The sequence below is a fragment of the Globicephala melas genome, chromosome 10, assembly GCF_963455315.2.
Source record: "Globicephala melas chromosome 10, mGloMel1.2, whole genome shotgun sequence".
Classification (NCBI taxonomy): Eukaryota; Metazoa; Chordata; class Mammalia; order Artiodactyla; family Delphinidae; genus Globicephala; species Globicephala melas.
The window spans coordinates 45,194,941-45,213,298 of NC_083323.1; the positions used below are offsets into that span (position 1 = coordinate 45,194,941).

At 35.9% G+C, this 18,358-nt stretch overlaps 1 protein-coding gene across 1 annotated transcript in view; it reads right to left on the minus strand.

Annotated features, from left to right (window-relative positions):
- Nucleotides 1-966: 966 nt before the first annotated feature.
- RAB21 (RAB21, member RAS oncogene family) overlaps nucleotides 967-18,358 on the minus strand; it is a 29,298-nt gene continuing 11,906 nt past the window's right edge. Inside the window, exons 2-7 of the mRNA XM_030866267.3 lie at nucleotides 16,513-16,572; nucleotides 15,436-15,543; nucleotides 12,153-12,216; nucleotides 5,773-5,827; nucleotides 5,178-5,266; nucleotides 967-2,450 (exon numbers count right to left, since the gene is read on the minus strand). Of these exons, the coding sequence (XP_030722127.1) occupies nucleotides 2,308-2,450; nucleotides 5,178-5,266; nucleotides 5,773-5,827; nucleotides 12,153-12,216; nucleotides 15,436-15,543; nucleotides 16,513-16,572 (519 nt within the window). The 3' untranslated portion in view covers nucleotides 967-2,307. The remainder of the gene's footprint in view (nucleotides 2,451-5,177; nucleotides 5,267-5,772; nucleotides 5,828-12,152; nucleotides 12,217-15,435; nucleotides 15,544-16,512; nucleotides 16,573-18,358) is intronic.

The following is an 18,358-nucleotide window of genomic DNA, read 5'->3' on the forward strand; positions in this document are numbered from 1 at the left end:
GCGCGTCCGGAGCCTGTGCTTCGCAATGGGAGAGACCACAACAGTGAGAGGCCTGCGTACCGCAAAGAAAAAGAAAGGTACACAGAAACCAAAGAAGAGTAAAGGAAAAATAAATAAATAAAACAAAACACCGAGAGTGGTTGTACCATATCAATAATTATCTGGCAACTCTGGAGCAGAGGTTTCTATCTGGACTTTTATATCATTAATATAGGGTCAAAAATCGAGAGTACAACTCTCCAATTATCAGGCTTTATGATTTTATTTTTTGGAATAAAGCTCAATTTCATGTCTAATTAGTTTTAAAAACATACTTCACTCCAATGGAGAAGAGCTTCTTTCCCATCTACATCTACAACAGTAGAAATGACAAGGCTTTCTTTACTACCACTGAAAGAACCAGGAGGGCAAAAACAATTTTTTCTTTTATCTGTACTCATGATTTCCCCTGCCTCCCTCCACCTCCTGCATGAACAGTAACTTCATAGGAAACCAAGAGACTACACAGACAATTTTAGCTTATCTTCCTGAAGACTCTTTCCACTCCGCCCTCCCTAAACACACACAGTGGAGAAGCAGTGTGTTGAGTTTGACAAGGACAATAATTAAGGAAGGTAAAATGAGGCCTTATAGAATACTTAATACTAAGTTAAAATTCTAATATCATAACATCAAGGTGTCAATTTATTCAACTTTAACCCATCTGGGAAAGTTACTTCTTTAGTAACTATAACCTCATTATATTCTTTTAATTGCTCATGCTAACAACTTTATTGTATACTACTGCATCTTATAAGAAGTAAATCCAGGGACCATTCCATTTTATCTTAGACATAACATTTACTAGTTTTCCAAGCATGACAGAAATGGAAAAATATATATATTAGCACAAGAACAATTTGTTAATTTCCACAATTTGTGTTCCTTCTATGAGCAGTGCCTGATTCTATTCTATCAGTCCTATGCTTAAAGAAAGAAAAAAAAAAAACTTAATGAGAGACTAATTTACAAAGTATACAAGAATATAATTTTATAATAAATCTTTCCAGTGTTCGCTATAACTTCATTACATGAAATGTTTCCCTTCAAAGAAACTCAGAAGGATAGCTCTTATAAAATGAAACAAAGCTTTCTGTGTTCATCTCTGGCAAGCAGTGACCAGAAACAGCTTGCTCACAAAGGATCTAAAAGTGCTGCCTGTGGAGGAGAAGCTACCACTAACATGCTGTATGAATGAGTCTTGGTGAGTGGCTACTATCTGGGACTTCTTCCTCTCTTCTCCTACCAATGAGTCCATCTCACATAAAGCCTAAGAGAAAACTAAAGCCTTGCAGCAGTGAAACTCAGCATGCTCCACTCAAATACTTCTAAGGTAACCATTCTAAAGCAAAATGAGCAGAAGTCATCTCTTTTATCCAAACAAAAAACCCAGAAAACAAAAAACAAACAAAAAAACCCCCCACAAAAGAACAAAAAAACCCCCACCCAAACCAAAAGGCAAATGCTGTCGCTCAATCATTAGATGGATTTACAGAGGCAAAAAATGTGACAACAGCAATAATTCAAGTAAAGTATATGAGAAAATTTAAACACGCCACTTTCAAGTTAAGACAAAAGTGAAGGGGAGCTATGATCAGAGTCAAAAAGCTTAGACATTATCACCAAATGTTAATTCACTTTACAGTCATCAATGAGACTACTGTATATATTTTTGCACCTTGCGCTTGTAAAAGCAGATAAAATATTTAATATGTAATTTACAATGTATTTTATCAGCTCAGCATACAGGATGAATATAGATTATATCAAAGTGTAGTAGACAGTTAGGGGCCTGTGCAAACCCTGCAAAAATAGTACTTCAGGTATCTGCTAATTTTAAAAAAAAGAAAAACAGTTTGCTGTTTAGAAGTGATACAATTCAAACTACCACAAAATACAAAGGACTGCAAAAATGTATACCATTTCAACAACATATATAAGTTATTAAATAAAGATTTGATTTAAAAGAATATAAATGAAGCCTTTAAGTAGGTCTTTTCTACATGCATATTACTCCTTGTTAAAGAAAAAAAATATGTAAAAAGGCCATTGGTAACTGCTTTGTTAACATGTGTAGAAAATGCCAATTCTCTGGTCACGAACCCCACTAAGTTTAGCACTTAAGGTCTCTGCAGTGTTATAAACGTAATTTAAAATACTGTTAACTCTCTAATTCCATTGGTAAAATAATGTGACTTGGAATATGGCAGTCTTTGTGTTGAGGGCAAGGATCCACAGTTTGTTATTTTATTCCTTAGGGGTGAACAGTTATCCAGAAGAACAGCACCCTCCGCCACCGCTCTGGGCTTGAGGTTCATCATCAATAATTTGTACACCTCGCCTTGCAGCTCCTGGTTGACTGGAGCCATTGCCTTTTGCCCTTTCATCCACTTGTGCCGTTTCTATCATCCCTAAGAGAGGGAGAAAGCAGAAATTATTTAGGACCACAATTGGCGTTTTCTGTTTCTATAATTTCAGTTTACCACCATGATAGCTATTTCTGACTTTCAACCAACAAGGAAACTAGATAAAATTAATAGCAAGCGTACTTGTCCAGTTGTATAACAGCCACAGTGACATCACCAAAGAAAAAAAGGTTTTGATTTAAACAGATGACTGTATACAAGTGTCATCCTTAAGATTTTCCAATTATACTTAGAAATACGTCAAAGAAGGTCAAATTGTTCCAAGTACAAGCAATATTTAGGGTACAAGATTTATTCTTCAGTAAGTCATGTAAACTTTTAACCAAATAACATTTGAAAGAACAAAAGAGTTTAAGATGAAAGAGGAAGAACAAAGCTGGAGGACTCACACTATCTGATTTAAAGATACAGTAGAAGTTACTCGAATGATGACAGTGAGATACTGGTGATTGTGTGGTCCAGCACAATCTTTTCAAGAGATAGTACTGGAACTGGACATTTACGTGTAAAAAATAAAAGTTCAATCTATACTTCCCACCATATGTGAAAATTAACAAAAAATTAATTACAGTCTTAAATGTAAAACAAATTTCTAGAAGAAAACACAGGAGGAAATCTCTGTAGAAGAAAATCTTTATGACTTTGAGTTACCAAAGGTTTCTCATGTAAGACAAAAACATGACTCATACAGAAAACCTGATAAATCAGACCTCATTAAAATTTAGAACTTCAGCTCTTTGAGAGACAGTTAAGAAAAATGAGAATATAAGACACAGACTAGGAGTAAATAGTTGCAAAATACATATCTGAAAAGATGAGGAAAGAAAAGAGAGTCCTTAAAACAGAATAAGGTTTCTTAAACTTGGGTCCAGAGATTGCTCTTGAACAATGGTTTCCAAATTGAGGTATACGGGATAATCCACTGAGGTAAAATTAGAAAAACTTCAATTTATTTTTCCTTAACCTTTCAAAATTTCTTTTTTTTTAATGTATATTTTACAATATGGAAAATCATAAGTACTTATACATGTTCTATAATTTTTAAAATAAATGTATAGAGAATATTCAATTCTTTTATATAAAGATATGATATGTAACATTTATAAGCCACTGATCTAGAACCTCAGTACTCAAAGTATGGTCTGAGTACTAGGGTCATTACCGCTTGGGTGTCTGTTAGTAAAGAGAAGCTCAGGCCCACATCAGACCCATTTTATCAAATTATGCATTTTAACAAGATCTCCTAGTGACTGATATGTACAGCAGTGGTTCTCAAATTTTAGTATGCATCAGAATCATAATGAGGGATTAAAACACAGATTCTGGGCACCACCTCCAGAGATTCTGATTCAGTAGGTTTGGGGTAAGGCCCAAGAATTTGCACTTCTAACATACTCTCAAGTGATGCTAATGCTGCTGATTGCAGGACCACATTTAGAGAATTAACACTCTAGAAGAATTATGAATGATCTTCAGGCTTACATAAAACTGAAATTTACTTCAAAGTTTGTATATATGTACATTTTTTTAGAGCAAAAAACCATCATTCTGAGGTCTATAACTATAAGGAATATAATTTGACAAAATCATTTCAATCCATTATTCTATAGACTAGGGTTTTCCTAAGTATAGTATACATTCTATTGGTGATATGAGAAATGACTTTCAGATTGTATATAATAAACATTTTCCTTTCTCTTTTTTTAATATGGAAAAGCTCAAACATATATAAAAGTAGAAAGAAGAGCATAATGAAAATCTGTATGTCCATCACACAATTTCATCCATACTTGGCAATCATCCCTACCATTATTTTAAATCAAATCCCAGATACATAACTTTATTCATAAATTATTTTAATATGATTTCTAAAAGATAAAAACATTTTAAAAAATAATTCTTTTTTTAAGCATAACCACTACACAATAACCACGCCTAAAAAAATTTACAATAATTTCTTAATATCAATATCCGGTGAGTGTTCATATAGTCCCAATTGTTTCACAAATGTTCTTTTTCACTAGTTTGTCAAATTAGGATCCAAATAAGGTCCATCCACTGCAAAAGGTTGTTACAACTCTTAAATCTGTTTTATTCTGTCCATTCCCCTTCCATTTTTATTTTTAATAGTAATGCATATATTTTAATATGTATTTAGCAAATACTACACATAAGATTTCATAGCCATTGATTACTACTTGAAATAGGGCTAAAGAAGGTATTTAAGCTTCAAAAAATGAGTTAAAGATACTAAGTAAATAATAATACTGGTCGATGCGACAAATCATCAATATGGTCAAAATGGAAACTGTAAAACATCACCCCAGGGGCTTCCCTGGTGGCGCAGTGGTTAAGACTCTGCCTGCCAATGCAGGGGACACGGGTTCGAGCCCTGGTCCCAGAAGATCCCACATGCCACTGAGCAACTAAGCCTGTGCGCCACAACTACTGATCCTGTGCTCTAGAGCCCGCAAGCCACAACTACTGAAGCCCGCGCACCTAGAACCCGTGCTCCACAACAAGAGAAGCCACCGCAATGAGAAGCCCGTGCACTGCAATGAAGAGTAGCCCCCACCCGACGCAACTAGAGAAAGCCCGCGCGCAGCAACGAAGACCCAATGCAGCCAAAAATAAATAAATAAAATAAATAAATTAAAAACAAACAATCACTCCGAAATATTACCAATATTTTAAAAAGAGCCATATACCTACTTTTACAAAGGTCAAGAAAAAGTTCCTCAATTCCTTTGTTCTGTTTGGCTGAAGTATGATAATGTTTCGCTCCCACAGATTCTGCATACCTTAAAAAAAAGTAACATCAGTAATTGAAGTAAAAATATGTTTCATGTTTTTGTCATGACTGCCATTTGAACTTTTTTTACAATAGCAATTTTAGTGACTTATTACTAATTAACCCAGGTTTAGTGAAATTAAGATTATATACCATTTGACGTTTCTATATATTGAATCAACTTTTAAATAAGAATAAAACAAGACTTTTATTCTAAGTTAATCTGCAACCCCAATACTTCAGTTTTTGTGACTCACTGACTATTTGGCCATGACGGTTTTCTTTTGCATCACTCTTAATACTTTTTACTGAAACCAGAAAGAGAAGTGAAAGTAAAATAACTTTAAATGTCACCAAAAGCCAGAAATTGCCAGTGTAAACTCGCTTCACTGAATCCACTAGCTCAATCTATATTAAGAGGTTTGAGTAATAACTAAATGGTAAAGTACATTGTGCAAAGAGGAAGACTTCTTACAGAGAGTGACTGAAGGAAGGAAGAGAAGGGATAACACTTACGATTCTGCTTCTTGAATGGAAACATGTCTCTCCTTCTCCAAGTCTATTTTATTACCTAATTTGAAAATGTAAATGCCAGTCTTTAATATTGATTCATTTTTATAATGAAATTAAGCCAATTCTAAATATACAATTGCCATTTTAATCATCTGGAAAAATAATACAAATCCCCACCCACCAGACTTCTAAATATCCTTCTAAATGTCCTGAAACTGTAAGGTTTCAGGACATTTGGATATGAGGGCTGATCATGACTGTCAAGGTGAATGCCTCAACCTCCCTCAAATGGCTCAATGCACATCCCTCCTGAAGCTGCAGCCTCTGTGAGAGAAAATAACTTTTCCAAAGAGATAAGCACTATTTTTGATTTAGGGTATAAATGGGACTAAGATTCACTAGGGAATCCTAAGGATAAACCTATGAGTCTTAGCCAAGTGTAAATGGTCCCCAATCAATAATTATGGTTCATGAAAATATATTAGGCTAGCCTCTTGGATCCTAAGAATATTTTGGTTTTCTCGATGATATTAACTGGTTAAAGAAAGCATTAAAATATATGGCTTTTGAAGTACTTCACCACTGCAGGGGAAGAAACTACATTTGTTTTAAAAACATGAGACAACTTAGTATATGAACATCATGCAGATTTTAAATTACTGAAAATAAGTTTAGCTCTCCTTAAACAATGGAACCAAACTGAGATTATGCCATAAAGCCATCAGAACAAAAGTGTAGGAACTGCAAAATGCAGATTCCTTATTATATACACAGTAGAGATTAAGGTAAGTAGGCTGGACAGAGTGCTAAAGGCAATGGAAATAACATACAGAAAAGGGGAAAAATACCCTAAGAAAGGACACTTTAAACAAATATTTTCATTTCTTCTATTATGACCTATAGGGGTAAAAAAGTAAACCTTGTAAATAAGGTCATTTTTTCTCAGGACCTTAGAGAGTCTAGAAGACAATTTCAGATAAAGTATTGAAGTAAGCACCCAATGAAAGATGCGATGCTTAGAACTGAGAGGTACAAGCCCAGAGGTTCTGTATATGAAGACCTCAAATAATCTGAGCACCTAATTACGTGCAGCTTTAAGCAATGATCTGACACCACAGCCTAAGGTTGAGGGAGGGAAGCAGACATTACTAAAGCTCAGCTGGTACTAACAAATTCAGTAATAAACTCTTCCTTCTTTGAACAGTTATCAGCCCATCTCAGCAAGAAGACACATATCAGTTCTGATTTCCCACATTATACTTTATCAATAAAATTTTAATTTGCTAAATATTACAACCAATATATCCAACAGTCACCAGTGGAATAAGTTGTTTCATGCTATGAAGAATGCACAAAGCACCACCTAGTCGCAGGCAGCTCCAACAAATGGAGGCACAAGATTCTGCCACTGTAAGAAGGTAAAACAGCCTCCTACAGATCAAAGGAGACTTTTGTTGCAATTAACTAAAACCCTATGAGTTGGTTTGTTAGAGTTTTAATGTCTCTTTTTTAAAAATCCACCATAATTACCAACATCTATTTTTAAAAACTGAGGATAGGAAAAGTAGACAATCACCTTGTTGCCTCACATGAATATTTGGGGAAAATTATTGACACTGCTTTATTATTTAACAGCATTTTAAACTTAACTAAACTTTAATAAAGCCAGTATTTTTTTGTTTTTTAATCTTTTGGCCATGCCACACGGCTTGCGGGATCTTAGTTCCCCAGCCAGGGATTGAACCCAGGCCACGGCAATGAAAGCGCCAAGTCCTAAACAATGGACTGCCAGGGAGTTCCCTAAAACCAGTTATTATTAAAATGGCTAACTATTTTAATAACATAATTAATATTTTAAACAAAAAAAAAATCCCTCTACTAAATAACTACTATTTCTTTGAACAATTAAGTGCTCATAATGGATTAACAGCACAGACGAAGTCACAAAACTGCCTGTCAGTGACTGACACCTTTCCAAAGTTCAAGGCCTTTTTAGCTATGTTCTTTTAAAAGCAAGAGAGCTAAAGCTTGTGGTTGAGGCTCATATCTGTTTCAATACTACTGTGCAGCCACATTGGGAACTTTCTAATAGGCTTACAACACCTGAAAATAAGAATAACCACCAAAGTAAGCACCTACTTGAAAGTATAGTACAATAAAGGCTAGGGGGGAAAGCTGACGGAAGCTATAGGAGAGGAAAAGGCTATCCTGCTAAGAATACTAAAAATTTTATCTTCTTTAAAAATACCTATTTGAATTAAGAACACGGAAGGGATACACCCATTGCTAAGGGCAGACGGCCTAATAGCAATAAAGAGCTAGAACTTTATTTTGCTTAGACTGGATGTCGTGTGGCCTAGTGGAAAGAAATTTTTAAATCTGATAAAACTTGCTTTTTTAAGTCCTGGCTCATTTCAAAACTATAAGATTTGGGGCAAATTACTTAACCCCTTAGTCTCACTTTGTACAAATGTAGCTAATAAACTTTGCAAGGTTAATGTGAAAATAAGATATATGTAAAAAGTCTAGCACATAGGATGTGTTCAATAGAGTATTTTTCAGCCATCACAGTGAATGATCAAATGGAAAATGACAGTGAATGATCAAATGGAAAATCAATACTGTTATGAGAGAATTAAACTCATGATAATTAACACATTTCCTACCACAACCCTGGCTGGCTTTGGAAATCCCTTAACCACCACTCCCCCAATTTAGTTCGGTTTGCTTCTGTGCTATCACAGCACACCCCCAACCCCTTGATAGCATGTATCATAATGTACAATAAGAGCTTGTTTTTCTGTCTCACCCTACATGATAAGCTCTGGGGAGACAAGGACCATATCTATTTTTTAACTTATTCACTACATTATTCTCAAAGCCTGGTACATAGCCAGCAATATACATTATTGGTTAAGTATATGGGCTTGAAGTAGCAGACAGACCCAAATGAAAATCCCAGGTCTATCTCTATATACTATGTAGTTTGGGAAGTATCAAGCTCTCTAAGTCCATTTTCTCATGTGTAAAATGGAAATGGCAACAATGCCTTCTTGCCGTGTTGTCAGGAGGCTTAAATGAAATAAGTGTGTAGTTCTTAGAATACTTAGAATACCATTTATTGGCACTCAATAAATGGTAGCTATTATTAATAATAAATATTTAACAAACATACAAATATTAAGGACAGACTAGAAACAAAATACTCTATTAAACAGAGCAACCACAGCCAAGAGTGCTGATCAATGGATTAACTAAAACTAGAGGGAAAAGTCTGCTAGTAGAGTTCTCTCTTCCTGCTTTACACATTATCAGTGATTTAGATAAGGACCTAGAAGGTTCAGCATCTAATTTACACATGAAAAAGCTAGTAGATTATATATCAAACATAAACATTCAGAAACCTATGACAAGTTGAAATTCCTACACTTAGGTTTAAATAATTTAGTTATGTAGGAAGATGGGGAAAGCCTGACAGAAGACCAATACTTATAAAAAAGGAATTCTGATTTTTGTTAACTATAATCTACGTAAAAGAGAAATTGAGTTGACATGACTGCTAAAAAGTATATCCAATCTTGGGCAATGCTGGTAGAAGGACAGTAAGAAGATTTAAAAAAAGAGAGAGCTATAGTATACATTGAGTCAACAATGTTTGGATTCTAGTATTCATTTCAAGTGTAGGAGACACACTGATACACCGAAATAAACCTAGGAAAAAATAATCAGGATGATGAGGATGTCTGAAAGTTAGCCCAAACAGTTGAAAACTTAGGGAAGATTTTAGGTGAACCATCCAAGTAGGCTTCAAATGTTTGAAGGACTGTCTTGCGTAAAGGGAAAGGAACAAATATTTGTCATATGCCTACTCTATACCAAGTGTTTTCCAAATCATTATTTAGTCTTCATCACAATGCTATGAGGTAGTATTATTTTGAAGTTAGTTTTAAAACAGGAGAGAAAATAAACACTGAACATATATAGAATGAAATGAAAATCAAGACGTGGAAAAAATTATGCAGATGTCCATCAACAGCAGAAGGATAAACTGTGGAATATTCATAGAATTAAGTATTAGATAGCAAAGAGAGTAAAATGAAGTACAACTATATACAAGAACATAGAGGAATCTTGTAAACATAATGTAAAGCCAAAACAACAGACAAAATAGCTCCCATACACACATGATCCTATTTTCTGAAATTCAGAACACAACCAGTCCCTTCAGTAAAAAGTCAGGATTATGTCTGGGGTGAGGAGAAGGCAACTGGGGTAGTGTTGGGATGAGAAAGGAGCACAGAAAAAAAAAAGAAAAAAAAGAAGAAAAAGAAAGGGGGCTTCTAATGTACTGGTGGGGCTTCTAATGTACTGGTTACACAGATATGGTAACTTCGTGAAATTTTCCTTTTGTGGTAAATGGGCTCTCAAAATTCTTCCAACTCTGAATTACAAATAGAATTCCATGTCACACTTGCCAACGGAAAAGGGAGAGTGAGAGCCTTTCATACTTTATACCAAACATTAATAAACATTATATAACATGAAATGAGACGTATCTAACCCTACTTGGGGGCAGTAAGCTACCAGTTTCAATATTACTAAACCTTCTAAGAATATGAACATGAAGAATACAAAGTTTAAGTTAATTATCCTAAGTTTATTCACCCAGCTAATTTTTTTTTTTTTTTTTTGGCCATGCTGCGAGGTTTGTGGGATCCTTGGTCCCGGTAGCAGAGATTGAACCCGTGCCCCCCTGCAGTGGAAGTGCTTAGCACTAACCACTGGACCACCAGGGAATTCCCACCCAGCTAGTTTTTTAAATGTTACTTTGCAACCTTGGTCAAGTAACAAGTTCTTGAGGCTTCTTTGACTTTCCTTTTTTCTTTTTTTTTTTTGAAGATTTTTTTGATGTGGACCATTTTTAAAGCCTTTATTGAATTTGTTACAATATTGCCTCTATTTTATGTTTTGGTTTTTTGGCCCCAAGGCATGTGGGATCTTAGCTCCCCAACCAGGGAGGAACCCACAGCCCCTGCATTGGAAGGCGAAGTCTTAACCACTGGACTGCCAGGGAAATCCCTTCTTTGACTTTCTTAAGAATATGTTAGCTATGTTTCTTAGAATGTGTTACTTCCTTCCTCTCTTCTGAGAGAGAACCAGAATCCCAAATCATCAAATCTTTAGTCATTCACCTACTATGACCACTTCCACTCCCAGTAAGTCCAATATACCAGACAGACAAAAGCAGGCCAAACTTACCAATGACTAGCTGCAGCTTTGGTCCCAAACTCCTATGGTCTACGACTCCAGTGTTCTTGTTTGAAATATTCCCATCATCTAGCCTAACATCTAGCATCTAGACTAAAAAGCAGGCCAGATCAGCTCCTGTTCCTCTCCCCAAACTTGCACCCTGATCTGGACCTGTAAAGTTTACCAATCTAATGGTGACAAAATGTAAGAAATGTAAACTCAGGTTAAAACAAAAAAATTCTTAAGGTTAAAAGCAGAATTTGCCCACGGTGACTACTCCATTCTATGTCCTCCACTAAAACTACCCTGGTTTCTCCCAAGCCATTTATCAGTTACATAAAAAGGAAGAGAGAAAACAACCTGAGGCTATTCATAAGGATTAATATCATAAGCAGAGGAGTCTGAATGACTCAATTTGAATGCCATCTCTGATAGCTGCATGATATTAAGCAAGTTATTAAGTACGTATCTCCAGGGCTCAGCTTCCTCTACAAAACCCTCATAGGGTTGTGAAGATTACATGAGATAATGTCCACTGAGTACACAGCATAGTGTCTGGAACACTTTATTGACCAATAATTAGCTGTTATATCATAGAAATAATACTCTAAAGAAAAAGGAAACCAAAGAGAAATGCCAGAAGTCCAAGAGTGAATTCTAGAGTTGTTTTACTTTACCTCTTAAGATATTTTTCCAGTCTAGTATATCATGATCTACTTATATCTTTGGAGTCACATTTGTTCTTAACTCAAAAATGGGTATAGTTAAATATACAGAACAAGAACACAGCTTAAGTCATTGATTTTAATTATATTGTAAAGTAGTTGCTGAACTCTTCTTTTCTAAAATAATCTTATGATGAAAAACCAAGGGTCAAGTTGAAGCAAGGCTGGGGGACTTGATGCCCTACATGTTTAGGGCTTCCCACTTGCTCCCCAAAGGCATTCCTTGAAGTACAGATGTCTGAACCTCCTGAAAGATCACTTCCAAATCCCAAATTATACTAAAATATTAAATACTAAAATACCACTCTTCTTTTTTCATGTAACTTTAAAATGAAAATTACTGATTTACTATTCTTTAATAAAGTGTTAAGGAAACAAAGGACATTTTTAAAAAGTAATGATGCTTACCAACTATACATAAACAGATTTCATTTCCCAACATTTTCCGTAATTCTTTGACCCAGTTTTTAACCTGTGTACACAAAAGAGTAAATATTAAAACAAATCCTGTAACAATGACTACCATTACAACACTCCAAAACTCAACACTGTCAAAATACCTCAAAATTTTGTCAAACAGTCCATGTGTTTAGTTGTTACTAGGAATGATTCACTGTAGGATCATTTATATCGCAAACCACACACACAGACAAACATCCAATGGAAAGATTTCTCTCTATATCTACACATAAGAATAAACACAAGCATCTCTAATTACAGACTTTCATAACTGCCCATAAATCCAAGCAAAGCTGTTCACCAAAGCAAAAGCACGTCAATTCCAGCCTCTGATAATAGATGCTTATAGAGAATCACTTTGGACTTAAGAAAACATGGGCTTAATTAAAAATCTTTTGTAACCCAACTGGGTCACAAATAGAGGGCATAGGAGCTTCTGTGTCACACATTTAAAAGAAAACAAAATGTATATAGGTACCAAAAAGAGTAAAATAAAATTTCATCCTTTGGCGTAGGATAGGTTTCTTCAAGTTCAGCGCTACTGATATTTTGGCTCAGATAGTTCTTTGTTGTGAGGGACTGTCCTGTGCAATGTATGATGCTTAGCAGTATCCCTGGCTTCCTACCCACTAGATACCAGTTCCATCCTCCAGGTGGGACAATCAAAGATGTCTCTAGACATTGCTGCCCCCTGGTGGAGAGCCCCTGGTGCACAATGACTCCAGGGGCAAACTGATTCTTCACTACGGATGGAGCAGAGCAGCAAGCACCGTGGGGAGTAAACTGAAATTAGGTTTTTTTTTTTTTTTTTTTAATGCTGGGCTTCCTTCCTTCCTTTCTTTCTTTCCCTCTCTCTCTCTTTTGCTGTGTCGGGTCTCAGTTGTGGCACACAGGCTCTTTGTTGCAGTGCGTGGGCTGTCTAGTTGTGGTGCATGGGCTCCAGAGTGTGTGGGCTCAGTAGTTACAGCGCTCGGGCTTAGCTGCCCCGCGGCATGTGGGATCTTAGTTCCCTGACCAGGGACTGAACCCACGTCCCCTGCATTAAAAGGTGGATTCTTAACCACTGGACCACCAGGCAAGTCCCTGAAATTAAGCAATCTTTTGAACTCATGATTTTAAATATATTGATTACCATAAAACAGGATAAAGAACCAACTTGGGATACCTACTTTCATTTTTGTGTAATGGAATTTAGTACGTATGTAATCAAATGACACAGAACTTATATACCTTCCTAAAAAAATACACACACATCTACAAATAACAAAAATTACATTAGATATGTGTGATAAGCATTTACTGTGCATATGTTCCTATGCACAAAGTAACAGTTTCACACGCCCATTCTCTGCAAGAATGCAAAGGAACTGTAGTAAACACAAAATCTGTATAAAAACAAAGGTAATCAACAATTTATAATAGCACTGAACTACACTTTTCTCAGTACAGTCCCATCTTTTTGTTTCACTCACATATATGTATAACATGTTCAGAGAAGCATTTAACTTCCACCCTTAGTTGATTTCATATAAGAAAAATCTGACAGTACTGGTATAAAATGTACATCCTCATCACTTCAAAGGAAACATGCCAGAATCCAATTATGTTATTACCCTACTCCCTGTACATATAGTATCAAGACCTACTAAATCTAACCAATTTTTTAAAAATTTGTTATTCATCTGCAATCAGATCCCCCTCCACAGGCATCCTATTCATTACCCCCATACACTCTGTAATGAGTTAAAGATGGTCACCAATTCTTTGCCAAGAGTATTTCCTCTCTCTTTGACTCTGGGCTAGCCTTGTAACTTGCTTTGACCAAGAGAATGTGGCAGAACTAATGCCATGCCAATTCCAGACTAAAGCCTTAGGAAGGTCAGGCAGCTACACTCTTGGGATCCAGCTGTCACATAAGAAGCTTTGGCTGGAATATGGAATAATGAGAGCATGTGGAGAGAGTACTGGAGAATGAGACACCAAATGGAGTGAGAGGCCATGTGGAGGAAAACCAGGCCCTCTTGGATCCAGGTTCCCACCCAGTCAAACCCCCAGTTCAATGCAGCTGCATGACTGACTCCACTGACACCACATGGAGCAGAGGACTTGCCCAGTCAACCCTTAAAACACCACAAGAAATAATATTTCATTGTTTTAAGTCACCAAATTTTGGGGGTTTTGTTATACAGCCAGAGACAACTAGTTACTTTTCAACCTAATAGACTCCACCTTCTTTTAAGCAATAAAATACTTAAATCATTTCTTTTTATGCCAAAAAGGCAGGGAGGGATAACAAACAGCACCCCACATATATATCTTTTTTAAATGTCATTAAATCTGAAAGCTACCTATTGCTTCATTTTTCTACTCCTTGGACTAAGTTTTTCCACATGGCATTAATAACCCAAGGGCTAACTTGTACATCTGCTTCATCAGTTAAATACTAGGAAATAAAATAAAAATAAAAAACTAAAAAGGCAAGTAATTTCAACAAGTACAAACCTGTAACTCAAGGCAAGAAAAGTCTCTACCTTGGAAATTACCCCCTTTAGTTAAACATCCTTGACAAAGTTATTCCAAGAAGGGCTTTCAAAGAAAAGGTCAAATAAGTAACTAGTCACAATCCTAATTGTGATGAGAATTCAGAGGTAAGTTTAATGGTCACTCATTTTTGGTCCCAAACAACTATAAAAATTCTTTATTTTTGGTGAATGTTTAAAGAGGGGTTAAAAAAAATGGAGGAGCTTTAAAATGAACACTACCTAGATTGTCCTTTTAAAATTTATATTATATCCTCCAGGAAATTTAGTGAGAAGAAAGAGCTTAAACTTGATTTAGTTCTTCGTTTTCCTCCCCACAATTATGGAACCTGCCCATGCATCCATACCAAGTTATCAGGTGGCCAGTGTGTATGGAACCAAAAAAATGTATGTGATTTTTCTTTAATAGGGAGAAAAAAAGCCTCTATATTTTTCTGAAGCTTTACTTCAGATTATTTCCCTTTCCTAATATCTGAGAAAGCCATGTAATAAACTATTAATAAATGATATCCATATTGTTAACATGAATTAAATACTCCATTAAAAAAAATGAGTGGTCATCATTTATGCACAAACTATACTTTACCTTTAAAGCCAAGGCTAATCACATTAGTTAACAAAAGATGTTAATGCAGACTTGAAAAAATCAGTGTTGTTCTATTAAGTCATCTACCCATAAGTAAACAGAATACCTTCTGAAACGAATCTTCATCTGTTATATCATAAACTAAAATAGCTCCATTTGAATCTCTGTAGTAAATTGGACCCAATGCATGGAATCTCTCTTGACCTGCTGTATCCTAAATAAAGCAATAAACTCTTATTAGATCAGAAGAAAAAATACATGTTATTGTAACTACAGTGAACTTTTGTTTAATTGGAAAGTGGGGTATAAATTTATAGATAACCCCAAAACACTGTTAAAAGAAACAAAACAGGTTACAAATAAAATTTTTAAGTCAAGTTATAATCAATATTTAATGTTTTACTGTTATATAAAGATTACTTCTCCCCTCCCCAACCTTCCTCTTCCTCAGCAATCTTCCCACCCTCACTAAAAAACCATTTCAGTTGCCAAAGGGTCAGAATGGGCCACAATGGCATTATAAGCCAGGAACAGGCCTTGCACTAAATTTAGGTTCTCCCCAGAGAGAGGAGACAAGGAGAAAGAGCATGCACCAGGACCACCTGCCAAAAGGTACACTACTGCATTATCCTTGCTCTACTCTCCACTGGCCATTCCCTTGGAGGATTAGAATATGGAGATGGGGGAAAAAAGGCCAGGCAGGCTGTCCACCCCTTTCTCTGACATGGAATCCCTCTGAGTTGACCCTTCTCCAGCTAAAATGTTATGATAGAACTATTCATGTATACAATTGTATGCAAGATAAAATTCTTAGCCAGATTTTAGAAAAAAATGTTTATTTAAAAAAGGTTTTGGGGCTTCCCTGGTGGCGCAGTGGTTGAGAGTCCGCCTGCCGATGCAGGGGATGTGGGTTTGTGCCCCAGTCCGGGAAGATCCCACATGCCGTGGAGCGGCTGGGCCCGTGAGCCATGGCCGCTGAGCCTGCGCATCCGGAGCCTGTGCTCCGCAACGGGAGAGGCCCCAACAGTGAGAGGCCCGCGTACCGCAAAAAAAAAAAAAAAAGTTTTTGGCTAAACTTCAGTTAACTAAAATAAATCCAGAAAATTTTGAGCCAATTAGTTATGAGAGAACCAGGAATAGGTACTCTAGGCCTTCACTCATACAGTTGAAAAGGTTAACTTACCCATATAGCAAGATTTACTCTTTTCCCACCAATATTTAACTTCTTTGTTAAGAATGATGCCTAAGAAAAGAGAGATATACATTAAACAATGTTTCACATAAAATAACACTTTTTATTTCCAAAGCTACAGATGAATGAATCATATCAATATGAAATAAGTTATCTGGGAGAAAAAGTAATCGCTGAGTTTTTATTAATGATTAAACATTATTTCCACTGAAGACAGAACATTATTTTTACTCTAATCTAAGAAAAAGATATTTTGTTTTATGAATACAAGTTACGAAAAGTACAAAAAAATGGGTAAATATGTTTTCTTAGTTTTTCCTCATTACAGCATTTTCTTCGCATTTAATTTGATGCCACCTACCTACTCATTATAGAAAGCGTCTAAGAGACTTCTAAGATGAGATAAAAGAAATATTTACTGATAGTTAACTGTATGAATACCATTATTATTGGAAATTTTCCTGCAATTATTTTATAATTCAATTATTTAAACTATATCTAATAATTGCCCTAGGTACTAATGTCACAGAAATGAAAGGAAATGGTTCCAGCTTTCAAGGAGCTTATAGTCCACTGCAGAAACTAAAATATAAAGAGAATTAAAATACCATGTGATAATCGTTAATATGGACGGTCTTGCCAAGTATACTATAGGAAAATGCTGAGGAAGGAAGTGTAAAGCCTGCTTGGATAAGTCACAGAAGGCTTCAGAAAGAAGGTAATGATCTCCCCTTTAGGAGAAGTAGTAGGAGAAAGAAGGTAATGATCTCCCCTTTAGGAGTAGTGGGGGTTTTTCCTGACAGATGGGTGAAGCCACCGAAGCCTGAAACACATAACTCCCCACCCTATGGGAAACTCCAAGTTGGTCTGGTGGACGCTAGAGATGAGACTACAAAGATAGGCAAAGGTTGAATTAATCGAAAAAAAAGTCCTGACTCCATATCTAAGCCTATGGACTTTACCTTGTGGGTCTCAATAAAACGTGTTCCAAGACACTAGACAAGTTTTTTGTTTTTTAATGTATACTACAGTCAGGTATATTTGGGGACTGCTGTATATTGCTCTATAACCCCTTTGTGCATTCACAGTACCTATTAGCACACTAAAATTCTGCCAAAAGGAAGGCTGACTAACTGCATTTATACAAGCATTTCCCAAACTCATTTGACTTCTTTTTCCCTAAAAAAACACCTAACTCATCCAAAGGAGTGTTAGGAAATAATACTGTTGACAATGGATAATCAATGAAGGGTTTCTAAGCAGTGAGGACATATAAGATCTATATTTTAAGAGAATGAATACGATAGGAAGAAAGAACAGGACTAGACCTGGAAGACAGGAGTCTATTTTAAAGTTGGAAAGAAAAACATAAGGGGCCTGAACTAAGTGCATGAGGATAGAAAAGAGAAAAATGAATCAAGTAATTGAAGAGGGAATATAATCAGAAAACAGAGTCAGTTGACCTGTTTAAAAAAGGAACAAAGAGCCAACTTCAAAGCTATGCAAAGACAGTCACATTTAAGTGTATATATATAGAAGAAAGTGCAGGGATGGAAAGTAAAACAGATAAAAGGCTAGGATGGTGAATTATTACTGAAGGAGAAGGAACCTAGATTTCAGGAAGGACTTTATGCTGTATGTATACCAAGGAAAATTAAAACTAAGAAAAGGCCACCAGATTTAGTGATTAACTAAGGAATCTACAGAGACACAAATGGCAGAGCTGAGATCAAATCCAGCAATGTCTGCCTTCAAAGCCCAAGCTACACTCAAGATATTTTATTAAATAAAACACAGGTTAGGGGCCTTCCCTGGTGGCGCAGTGGTTAAGAATCCG